Source organism: Mobula birostris, chromosome 5 (genome assembly GCF_030028105.1).
Source record: "Mobula birostris isolate sMobBir1 chromosome 5, sMobBir1.hap1, whole genome shotgun sequence".
In the NCBI taxonomy this organism is placed as follows: domain Eukaryota; kingdom Metazoa; phylum Chordata; class Chondrichthyes; order Myliobatiformes; family Myliobatidae; genus Mobula; species Mobula birostris.
The window spans coordinates 21,369,763-21,382,645 of record NC_092374.1 but is presented as its reverse complement, the minus strand read 5'-3'; the positions used below and the strand labels follow the sequence as shown (position 1 = coordinate 21,382,645).

At 37.6% G+C, this 12,883-nt stretch overlaps 1 protein-coding gene across 2 annotated transcripts in view; it reads right to left on the bottom strand.

The window, feature by feature from the left end:
• The window catches only part of neil3 (nei-like DNA glycosylase 3), a 38,390-nt gene that overhangs the window by 16,153 nt on the left and 9,354 nt on the right, over positions 1-12,883 (bottom strand). For both annotated transcript variants that reach the window (XM_072257688.1, XM_072257689.1), the window contains exons 3-6: positions 12,462-12,596; positions 9,977-10,190; positions 8,060-8,134; positions 5,435-5,601 (exon numbers count right to left, since the gene is read on the bottom strand). In XM_072257688.1, the coding sequence (XP_072113789.1) occupies positions 5,435-5,601; positions 8,060-8,134; positions 9,977-10,190; positions 12,462-12,596 (591 nt within the window). The remainder of the gene's footprint in view (positions 1-5,434; positions 5,602-8,059; positions 8,135-9,976; positions 10,191-12,461; positions 12,597-12,883) is intronic.

Here is a 12,883-nt window from a genome sequence, read left to right as displayed (position 1 = left end):
TAAAATAAAGATTTACATGTGTAATGGTCTGTGCTCCAGCCAAGATGATTTAATGAGGCTCTTCATACATTGAATTGAATCAGATTTAATATCACTGGCTTATGTCGTGAATTTGTTGTTTTGCGATAGAAATATATATTGATAAAATATAAATTTAAAATATAAAATATAAGTATATATAAAAAAAATTACTGCAAAAAGAGAGAAAAGTACTAGGGAAGTGTTCCTGAGTTCATTCTCCATTCAGAAATCTGATGGCTGAAGGGAAGAAACTATTTCTGAAATGCTGAGCGTGTGTCTTCAGGTTCCGGCATCTCTTCCTTGATGGTAGCAATAAGAGGTTATCTCCTGGGTGATGGAAGTCCTTAACAATAGATGTCACCTTCTTGAGGCATAGTCTTTGAGGGTGTCTTGGATGGGGCGGGGGGGGGGGGGGGGCGGAGTGGCCATGGTGGAGCTGGCTGAGTTTAAAACTTCCTGCAGCTTTTTTCAGATCCTGTACAGTGGCCCCACCACATGAGACAGTGATGCAACTGGTTAGAAGGCTCCCCATAGTACACGTGTAGAAATTTGTCTGACAACATACCAATTCTCCTCAAGCTCCTGATGAAATATAGCTGCTGTCATACCTTCTTTGTAATTCCACCAATACGTTCGACCCAGGATAGATCCGCAGAGATGTTAACAACAGGAACTTGTTCACCCTTTCTGCTTCTGATCCCTTGATGAGGACTGTTCTGTGTTCTCTCGACTTACCCTTCCTTAACTCCACAATCAAATCCTTGGCCTTACTGATTTTGAGTGCAAGGCTGTTGTTGCAACAACACTCAACCAGCTGATCTATCTCACTCCTGTACACTTCCTCGTCACCATCTGAAATTCTGCCAACAATAATTGTGGCAGCAGCAAATTTATACTTGGTGTTTGAGCTGTGCCTAAGCATATGGTCACGTATTTAGAGAGAGTAGAGCAATGGGCTAAGCACACATGCTTGAGGTGTGCCAGTGTTGACTGTCAGCAAGGAGATGATATTTCTAATTGCAGACTATGCTCTCCAGGTGAGCAAGTCAAGGACCCATTGACAGAGCGAGGTTCAAGAGGACCAGGTTTTAGAGCTTTTTGATTAGAACTGAGGTTATGATTAGGTTGAATGCTGAGCTGTAGTCAATAAACAGCAGCCTGACTTAAGTTTTACTATTGTCCAGGTGATTGAAGGTCGAGTGGGAAGCCAGTGAGAATGCATCCACTGTAGACCAACTGTGGCGATAGGCAAATTGCAGTGGGTCCAGGTCCTTGCAAGAGTTGATTCTAATCAGGACCAACTTCTCAAAGCACTTCAGCACAGTAGATGTGAGTGCCACTGGGTGATTGTTCTTGAGGCAGCTCACCCATCTCTTTTTGGACACTGGTAAGATTGTCACCCTTTTGAAGCAGGTGAGAACCTCCAATTGCAGCAGTGAGCGATTGAAGATGTCCTTCAACACTCCTGCCAGCTGGTTGGCACAGGTTTTCAGAACCCTACAAGGTACAAAGGTAATGCCTTGCGAGGGTTCACCCTCTTGTAAGATGCTGTAACATCAGCTTCTGAGATAAATCACGTCGATCTCCGAGACAAAGACAGAGAATGGGAAGAGGAAACTGTGAGAACTTTCCACCTTTCTGAATGACTACAGTTGTAATAGTCAAGAAACCAAATAGCATTCGGGAAAGTCATTTTGAATGGTAAGACCATTCACCAGCCCTAAAGGGGATTGACAGATTGATGTTGAAATGTTTTCACCAATGAAAAAGTCACAAACAAAGGGGAAGTAACTAAAACTATGGGGCTTGTCATTTTAAAAATAGAAGTGTGTAGAAATTTCTTCTTTTAGAGGAGAATGAACATCTGGAATTCTAAGACCTTTGGGGTGGCGGAGTCCAGATCAATCGATATACAGTATATAGAGTGGAGATTGAAATATCTTTGAGAGTTTAAGGGATAAAGGGTTACAAGGAACTCACATAAAATGAAAGTGGAGTTCTTACTTCAGTGGTTGGTAAGTGGATGGAGAAGATCCTGAGATGCAGGATTTATGAACGTTTGGAGGCATAATATGATGAGGAACAGTAAGCATGGCTTTGTCAAAGGCAGGCCGTGCCTTACAAGCCTAATTGAATTTTTTTTGAGGATGTGACTTAACACATTGATGAAGGTAGACCAGATGGTGTGTATATGGATTTCAGAAAGGCATTTGACAAGGTACCCCATGCAAGGCTTCTTGAGAAAGTAAGGAAGCATGAGATCCAAGAGAATATTACTTTGTGGATCCAGAACTGGCTTGCCCACAGAAGGCAAAGAGTGGTTCTAGACAGGTCATATTTGGCATGGAGGTTGGTGACCAGTGGTGTGCCTCAGGGATCTGTTCTGGGACCCCTACTCTTTGTGATTTTTATAAATGACCTGGATGAGGAAGTGGAGGGATGGGTTAGTAAATTTGCTGGTGACACAAAGGTTGGAGGTGTTGTGAATAGTGTGGAGGGCTGTCAGAGGTTACAGCGAGACATTGATAGTATGCAAAACTGGGCCGAAAAGTGGCAGGTGGAGTTCAACTCAGATAAGTGTGAAGTGGTTCATTTTGGTAGGTCAAATATGATGACAGAATTTAGTATTAATGGCAAGACTCTTGACAGTGTGGAGGATCAGAGGGATCTTGGGGTCCGAGTCGGTAGGACACTCAAAGCTGCTGTGCAGGTTGACTCTGTGGTTAAGAAAGCATACTACGCATTGACCTTCATTAATCGTGGGAATGAGTTTAGGAGCCGAGAGGTAATGTTGCAGCTATATAGGACCCTGATCAGACCACATTTGAAGTACTGTGCTCAGTTCTGGTCGCCTCACTATAGGAAGGATATGGAAACCATAGAAAGGGTGCAGTGGGGGTTTACAAGGATGTTGCCTGGATTGGGGAGCATGCCTTATGAGAATAGGTTGAGTGAACTCAGCCATTTTTCCTTGGAGCGACGGAGGATGAGAGGTGACCTGATAGAGCTGTACAAGATAATGAGATGCAGTGATCATGTGGATAGTCAGAGGCTTTTTCCCCAGGGCTGAAATGGCTAGCATGAGAGGGCACAGTTTTAAGGTGCTTGGAAGTAGATACAGAGGACATGTCAGGGGTAAGTTTTTATTTTATTAAACACAGAGAGTAGTGAGTGCATGGAATGGGCTACCAGTGACAGTGGTGGAGGCGGACACGATAGGGTCTTTTAAGAGACTCCTGGACAGGTACATGGAGCTCAGAAAAATAGAGGGCTATGGGTAATCCTAGGTAATTTCTAAGGTAAGGCCACGTTTGGCACAGCTTTGTGGGCCGAAGGACTTATATTGTTCTGTAGGTTTTCTATGTTTCTATGGAGACCTGTGTAGATCAACCATAATCACATTGAACGGCAGACCAAGTTTCAGGGGCTTGGTGTCCTACTCCTACTTTCTTGTGACTTCAACACTTAGACAAACCATAAATTACTATCAGAAAGCACCAAGATAAATGCTTCATAGAGTATTGCCCCTCAAAACCAAGCATAAATTTAAGGACTATGCAGGATGGGAAATATCTAGATGAAAAACAAGTCAAAGCAATTAATCTCAACACTATGACATATCTTTTGCTACTGGATGTACTACAGCAACACACCCAGGCCTCTTCAATACCATCTTTTCTTCAAAGTCAAAAGGAACCAGGGGCTAATTTGTCAGTTCTCCTTCAATGTTCACACCATCACGACTTAGATTTACATTAGTATGGGGTCAAATTATACAACTCCTTCACAGAGGGAATGTTTTCATCAGATGGACAGCAGTGATTTAGAACCTTCCTAAAGTAAGCTCAGGAATGATGTATTGATCATGTCACAACCAGAAAATGAAACCAAAAATACACATAGCACTCGATCCTATGGCTCAATATCGTTCAACACCAAGATTTAAAAAAATAGCTATGAGGAATTTGAGAGGGAAAGTGGGGGGTGGGGAAGCAATTGACAAAGACCAGAAGATCATTAGGTCAGACTTCGGGTAACTGATTCCTCAGGTGTATCATAATCACATTTTTAGCTCAGGAAATGAGACTTGCAACACTCAGACCAACCACAAACCACCAAGATAAATGCCCAATAACATCAGGCCTTTTTCCTCAGATCTATGTCCACAATACTGTAAGACTAAGTGTGACAGGAAACATCTAGCATAAACAAGGTAAGTCAATGCAGCAAAGTGTGTACCACAAATAAGGATGGAAACAAGTTTGAAAACCATTACACAACTTAGTTTTTTTTAAACGTTCATCTTTGGCATCTGGACATCATTGGACTATGTCCACCAATTGCTGTCCATCTATTATTTTTGTTGGGATAGTGATGGTGAGCTGTATCACTGCATTACCTCAGGTGAAGATCTCCCACAATGTTATTCAGAAAGGGAATTCTAGGATTCAGGTCCAGAAAATTATGAAGAACAGTGAAATATAATTCTAGACCAAGATAGTACAGATTTTCCCAGTTGTCTGTTGTCCTTGTCTTTATTGGTGATAGAGGTACAGTAAAGGTTTGGGAGATGCTGTCAAACTAGCCTGGGCAGGTAACTGCAGTGAACCTTCTATACAGTTCACATGGCAGCCACAGTACAGTAATGCTGGAGGGAATGAACATTTAAGGCAGTTTGATGGGGTTTCAATTGATGGGGTCCATTTTATCATGGGATGGCTCAGACTTCTTGAGTTATTGGCACAGAACTCAACCAGGTAAGTGGATAGTATTCGATCATGCACTTGACTTGAGCCTTGTATACAGTAGAGCGACCTTAGGGTGTCACTTGCTACAGGATACCCAAACTCTGACTTGTTCTTACTGCTTTCCTAATAAGAGGCTGATGCTCTGCTCACTAGTAACCCCCTCAAATATTGATGGATGGACTCAGTCATGATAATACCTTTGAGTGTCAAGACAAAGTTGTTACAATATTTTTTTTGAAGTTGATGATTATTGCCTGGCACTTTGGTAGAGCCATTGCTGTATAGGCTTATGCTTGAATGTTGTCCAAGTCATGCAGTATGCAGGCATGGACAGATAGATCTGTTGAGGAGATGTGAATAGAATGGAACATTATGCAACATCAGCAAACATCCTCACTTCTCATCTTATACTGAAAGGAAAAATATTGATGAAGCAAATGGAAGGATGCTAAATCAAAAGATTGCTTTGGGGTTTTTAAATTCAAAATCCCATGTGAAAAATAAGTTTGCAATAAAATTTAAGTCATCCCAAGTTAAAATAAAAGTTGTACCTCAGAATTAAATTGATGAAAGAATATTTAAAAAAACATAAAATCACATCAGCTCAGTTCAGCTCTCAATCTGGTAACAGTTGTATTTTACTACAAAATATATATTTTCAATACCCATTGTTAACTTGGCTGGGATCTTCCGTCTGACAGTGCGAGCAGAAATATGTCATTCGATTATTCTCACCAAGGCGGCAGACAATAATTTTACCATTGCACTGTCTGCACGTGGAACGCTTGTAAACTCTGAAGTGTTTATACAAGGCAGACCCAATCTTCTGACACTAAAATAACAGAAAATGAAATAAACCATAACAGAAGATTGGTCAGACTGATTGAGAGAAACAAACATCTTCCAATGTTTAAAATAAGAGCTCAAATTGTGCCAATAACTTGCAGATTTCTGGTTTGTCCCTCAATAGTTGTCCTGGCGCCAAAGAGAAAATTTTGATACCATGTGGAAAAGTTGGGACTTCAGACGGGAAGTAAATGTTAAGACTAAAACTGACAAGAGCATTAATTAAACTTTTACTCTAATATAAACATAATAAACCACTAATGATTGTAAAAGGAAATCCAAAAATTAAGAATGATAATCCTTGTTTCCTGAATATAGATCATTTCTCTGCATTGTACCTGGCACTTAACTAACAGCACCACTCCTCCTTTTCAATTTTCTTTGCAGTCTTTTTCCAATCTGCACTATAGTTTCACACAATAACAATTTAGCCAAGTTGACTCCAATCAATATATTTTTCAATCTTACCATGTTTGCTTGAATTTAAAAACATGATTTTTTGAGTTTCTCTTTGCCCTCTCGAATCAAAACAGCTTGTTGTTCATTTTAACCAATTAAGTTCAAGAATGGTGGGGCAGGATTGCAGTCTAGCAGTTAGCATAATGGTCTTACAAAGCTAGTAATCCAGGTTCAATTCCACTGCTGTCTATAAGTAGGAGTTTGTACCTTCTCCCCATGACCACATGGGTTTCCGCATTATGCCCTTGTTCCCACCACCCTCCACATCCAAAGAGATACAGGTTAGCAGGTTAAGTGGTCACATTAGTGTAACTGGGCAGTGGGGACTCATTGAGCCGGAATGGCCTGTTAGCATACTGCATCTCCAAATATTTAAAAAAATTACATGTTCCATTTAAATTTATATCCGCTCATTGTTTTTCCAGAGTCTGAACAAGATATCCCAAGCTAAATAGCCAACTCTGAGTTGCCCTAATGTTTAGTGATCAACAAACCTTCCCTACCTTTGCTTTAACTTGTTAGTATGCAAAGATCTTCTTTAGCAAATTTTTAACTGAATTGATAATTAGTTTATTTTCACATTTACCCATGTACAGTAAAAAAAATGTTTGCATGCATTCCACAGAGATCATTCCATATACAAGTACATTGATGTAGCACAAAAGGTGAAAAACACAATACAGAAAGTGTTAGTTACAAAGAAAGTATGGTGCAGGTAGACAAATAAAGTGCAAGGGCCATTTATGTTGGTAGATTGAAAGATCAAGAACTCATCTTTGGAGTATGAGAAATCCGTCAAAGATTCTAATATACAACAGGATAGAAGCTGATCTTAAGCCTGGTGGTACACGTTCAATGGCTTTTGCAAATTTTAATGCATTGTTTTTGTATCAGTATAGGACATATTTTAAAAGCCTTTCATAATCCTTGCTTAAATAAGATTATCATCAGTTTAAAGCTATGAAAACTGCTTGAAGTTTTTAAATAAGTGAAGCAAGAGTGTTCATTTGAAACTTTGAGTTCCAAACTTGGAAGGAACTTTGAATGTGGTTAGAAATTTAATGCTGCAAGGACAAGATCTTGAAGAAAACTAAAGAAAAAGACGAAGGACACATTCAGATATTATTGCTATACATGCATTATGGGTATAGTTTTATCTCAGGAATTGGTGGCTTTTTCAAAAGACAAAAGGAAAAACACTAACTACAGCACTGCACTGAATTGAAAAGAGCTAAAGATGATGAGCCCGCACAGAGCTTTGTCTGAATGGTAGACGATGGCACTGAGGCACACGTTGGGATTTTTTTTCTAAAAAAGCAGACAAGCAAAATACGCATGTCCAGTGCAAGATCAAATTGTATTATATTAATAATGGTTCTGAAGTCATAAATCACATGATGGTTTCAGAGAAAATATTGCTTTTTTTTTAAAAGCAGAAGTACAACCATTATCTGCCAGTTTGTATCCCTTCTCCTCCCTCCATCTGGCTTCTGTCTCCTTCCTTGCCAGTCCTGATGAATAAACATCGGCTGTTTATTCCCCTCCATCGATACTGTCTGACTTGCTGAGTTCCTCCAGAATTTTGTGTGTTACCTCAGATAACAATAACAGTTTTGATTTCACTAAACTCAACCACTTCTGGAATATTAGAGCAGTAATGCTGGTCAAGGGGAAAAAAAGTGAACAAAAATGACCAAATCTCTACTTCTATTTTATTCTGGAAATCTAATTAATGATTGTTTTTAAAAATATAAAGCACTAGTGTACTTTAATACCAAAAAAGCTTTTGTTAAAATAATTTCTATGCAGTGTATAATTTTAAAATGGTGCATTTTGATCCAAATTCTCTGGCAAATGTATAGAAAGCTCTAACTATGAACCATCCCTCATCTTCTACACTAAGTGCTCAACTATGGAACTACATATTATACCCTTTTCAAATAATTAGAAAACAACATAATTTCTTGAAATATACATACTCTTACCTTACAAAAGAGAATTGTGAAGTCTCGAACTACTCTTACAAGGTGACATATTTGCTCAGCTGATAACTGACAAATCTGCAAGAAAGAACAATCATCCCAGTTAATGATTTACTTAATAAAGTCCAAATATTTAATGTTAAACTTATTAGAAACCACTAAATGGCATTACAATTTAAGTTTTTTTAAAATAATACCTGGTAATAACTAAACAGTTCAACTTAAAGTGCAATTGATAGCCATAGAAATGACATAAAAAGTCAGTTGGTGAAGTAAAAGAAAAAGTCATCTTGTACTTGGACATCCATTCTCCATTCTGCTCAAATCCACTTTATTTAAAAAGATGAACAATGGACACTTTGGCTACAAAATTCTCCCTTTTAGCTGCTAATGAAATGCTATTATTTAAGTACTTACAATTCTTGCTTAATTAAAAAACTATTCCATCTTTTTCACTTACAATAACCAGGGTGTCATCAGAAGTAAGAAGTCCTCACACTCTCCCACCTTCAATCATTTTGATACTTTCCTAGGTCAAATCAGCTCACACAGACGGTCTGGCATCTGTTCTACCACTGTGGAATTTCCCTTCAAAAGGTGTACACTAGTTATTAAGCTGTGGTCACAGAAACTGATTATTAGTCCTTCTAGTAATTCCTTCTGAAGAAACTGTGGTAATTAATAGTAGACAGCACAAAGATGCTTCGCTCTTACATCATCTCAAATTAGTACAGTGTAAACAAGGTGCTGTAGCCATTTTAGAGTCCTTGCACAGCCTTAAAACAAAAATTGCACAAGAAATAGAAATAACAATCTTCTGTTGAAATGTAAAATTTAACAGGGGTCACAATAAATCAGTACAAGAAAGATTCTGAAGCACTGAATAATTGGTGCCAGGGACCAATACTAATGGACAAGAAGTCATACTAAAATATCAGTATTTGATTCTATTTTTATACAGTAAATCAAAATGACTTATTCATTGTTTATTGATTTTATAACTATATACACTCCATTCAATAACCATCAATTCAACATCAGTTGTATAGCTTTAGACCTGTTAGAAATTAATCCAATTCTGTATTTGTCACACCAGATGGAAAATACCTCTCATTTTAATCCATTCACATTCTAAATATAGTATTGAGGCACAGTAAAAAAAAACAAGCTAAAAGGTAGGGGAAACTTGAATAAATAGTAAAATGGTATAAATAGGATTATAGGAAAATTAAAGATTTGTCACAAATGCAACTGGAAATCTGAAAACTAAAATAATTTGAACAATCAGTAGATCAGGCAGCACCTTTACAGAGAACAACAATGCTGTTAAAAGTCCCGCTGTTAATTGCATACAGTACTTTCCCCTATATTTGACCTCCCAACATGCAACACTTCACAATGTTCAGATTAAACTCCATTTCTCTGCCCATATCCGCAACCTGCCATATTCTTTGATAGCCCTCTATGCTGTCCACAACTCCGTCTGTCTTGTTTGCAAACTTACTAAATCACCTGTTTACATTTTCCACCAAGTAATTAACATATATTTATTTATTTATTGGCAGACTCGATGAGCCAAAGGACCTGTTCCTGTGTTGTAATGCCCTATAATTTTATGACTCATAGCTCCTATCTCTGCAGAACATCACGGATCATGGACCTCCAGCCAGAATATCACCCTTGCACCATGATCCTCTGTCACTTCCAAGTCTTTGTGGATAGCATGCATTTTTATTATGTTGATCAGCCTACCATGAGGGTCCTGGTCAAATGGCTCACTTTCTTCCTTAGACAGCTAGACTGAGCTGAGGTGGAAGTACAGTGTATTCGTAAGAACTTTCAACAGAGTCAGGAGGGAAATTGGACTAGGAGTAAATAATAAAAAGAAAGAAAATGGAATCTGCTACACAAGGATTTTACCTTTATAGCAGGATGAAGGCAACTGTCAAATATTGATTCATTTTTGATGATGTTTCCCACTCCCGGCAGCACAGCCTGGTCCAACAGAACGTCACATATCATGCGGGCACCATGTCGCTTTAGCTCTTCCTCAGCTCGGGAAAAACTAAATTTTACTGAGCAAATATCCAGTTCTTCCATCATTTTTACTTTCTCCTCACATTCTGAAGTACTCCTAGCAGGTAATACAAAAATATTCCTATTATGTTGAAAATGTTTATTATGAAGCATTCAACTTACAAAATTTCAAAACTCAGCTAGGCAGCAATGCTTTTGTTTTAATTGTAAAGTTTGTCTGACCCTCCTAGAAGAAACTTATTTGAACCAGTCAAGTTATCAGAGAAACTGGATATGACTTTAAGGAAAACATATAATTTGGTTGCAACTAATGCTGTAATTCTCAATATTCAGATTAAAAGCAGAAATATAACAGCAGTAATGTTCAAAATTCTCTTCACATTTATTTTTATAACCATTTTTTATTTTTATCCAAAGACTATGTACCCCAAACCATTTCCTAATAAAATTCTCTTCCAATTAGCAAACATTCACTTAAAGAAGCGTGTAAGAAAGGGCTTTATTTCATTTCAGTTGTTACGTAACAAATATTTTCAACATAACAACATAAAGAACATATTTGGAAAACATATAAAATACAGATTCATGAAAAGCACCAACATTTAACCTGGTTGATGGGAACGAATGTGAAATAAATTAGTTGAAATGGGTGAAAAAAAAGACAACTGGGAACTTCCATCTGGCAACAATAGTCACTGGATGAATGAACGAGTAAGTTTCAATTTGGACATTTCAGCTGGTCAAAACAAGGAAGTTTAATTTACTGCATCTTAAGTGGGAGAGGACGGACTCATTTCTGACTTATTACGCTGGGCAAATGCTATCCTCCACAAAAGTTAACTGCCTGCTGCGCAAGTTAGTGCATAACCAAGGGTTCTCTAGGAACCTAACCCACCCCACCCTGCCCTCGTTAATGGGGAGAGATTTGTATCAGCTTTCAAAAACTTAATTAATCTAAGGTGCAAGGCAACAAAAATAGCCTTTGATAATAAATGACAACTTGATTTTTGCAAGCTTTGAGATATGTAAATTGTTAAGACAAAGATAGTATACAGTAATTTCAATTTTGAAAAGCAAATTTTAAAACTGAATCTTACAAAGATTATTAATTTTATGGAATTAATGACAATATCCAGGCCAGATACCATGCAGCATTGAAAAAAATACTGTGTTGTCAGTTTTCTTAAATATCAAATGTTCAAATAGTTACAACTTTTTTGGAACACTTTCAAAAAAAAAGGTTTCCAAACAAATAGTCCTTAACCAACACCTAAAAGCAACTTAACTGAATACCTATGACATTTCTATTTATGCAATACAGTGGATTCCAGTCAATTGGGATACATCACAAACAGTACATTTTGGCCCAATTAAGCAGATGTCCCAATTAGCCAGTCTCATTGATATAATTATAAAGGTATAAAAAGACAAACTACCATTTAACTGAGTTACAAATAATGAATTTAAATGAAATGCAGAACAAATTAGAAGATTACGAATACTGTGTGGTATAAAACTGTGTACTGGTTTCTAATAGTTATCAACAGACAAATTCATCCAGTTACGCTGCCATGACTGTTGATTGTCTGTAAATGAACAAAATCAATGCAGATAATGGACTGCCTTCGTAGTGCCCTTCTAGTGCAGATAATGGACTGCTTTTGACAATTGAGTCTTCCAAATATTCATTTTTATTGTAACATACAAGATGATTACCAATATCTTCAAATACTTTGTAGTTCTACTTGTTGAAGTAGTGAAATAGTTTCATTTTTCACTCCTGGCCGTTCCTGGCATCTCCAAGCCTGAATATTTGAAACCGCAGTGCGCAAAACAGTTTTGAATTGTCTTGCTGCTTATTTCTCACCAACTATCAGTGAAAATCACTGCTTTTTGAACGCAAACATTTCTAACTGATGCCATTTCATAACTGTTCACTCTAAGCACGGTACAGTGTCTAACAGCCACGTAGGTGCACACAACTGATATTAGTTAGAAACTGTTTGGCAAGTCTCCAGTCCAATTAAACGGCATAGTGTCCCAGATAAACAAAGGGAATCTCAGATATTTTCTCAATTAGTTTTCAGTCTTTAAACGTTGTCCCAGATAAGCAGCTGCCCTGATTAACCAATGTTCCAATTAACCAGAGTCCACTGTATTAATAGTTACAAGATTACATTGACTAAATAGCTTCAAAATGTGCATTATGTACACAGTAAATGTAATTCTATTTTTAAGTTTTAACTAATCTGGAAATGACATATGAAACTCACTTCTATCAGTGATCAATGCAAAATAGATTATAATGAACAAAAATCTAAAAGCATGAAAATAAACGTAAGCACAAATCTTATACCCAATAACTTACCTGATATTGAACGTAGACTCAAAGAAACAAATAAAATCACTGGTTAGCTGAATCTCCAAGACTGCTGGGGCTCGACTGCTGTGTTTTCTCTCAGATGAATTGATCCGCATTGAACCATTCATTCCAAAATGTATCCTGCAATGATATATAATTGATACTTCAAATCAAGAATGCACCAGATATCTTCTTGCATATTATATATGAGTTTTAAAATCAAATGTAAAGTACTTGTCAATCACTAAGCAAACGGTGCTCTCTTCAATATAAAATGTTTAGTTTTCAACAGAACACTACATGGATTATTAGATTTATAAATCTTGTCCTCTTGCCTTGTCCCACCCAGCCCAGCACTTGAATGTAGTTACTGCCACTGAGCAAAGACTGATGTCCGATTCTCAATTAGTTGAAAGTTGAACGCACGC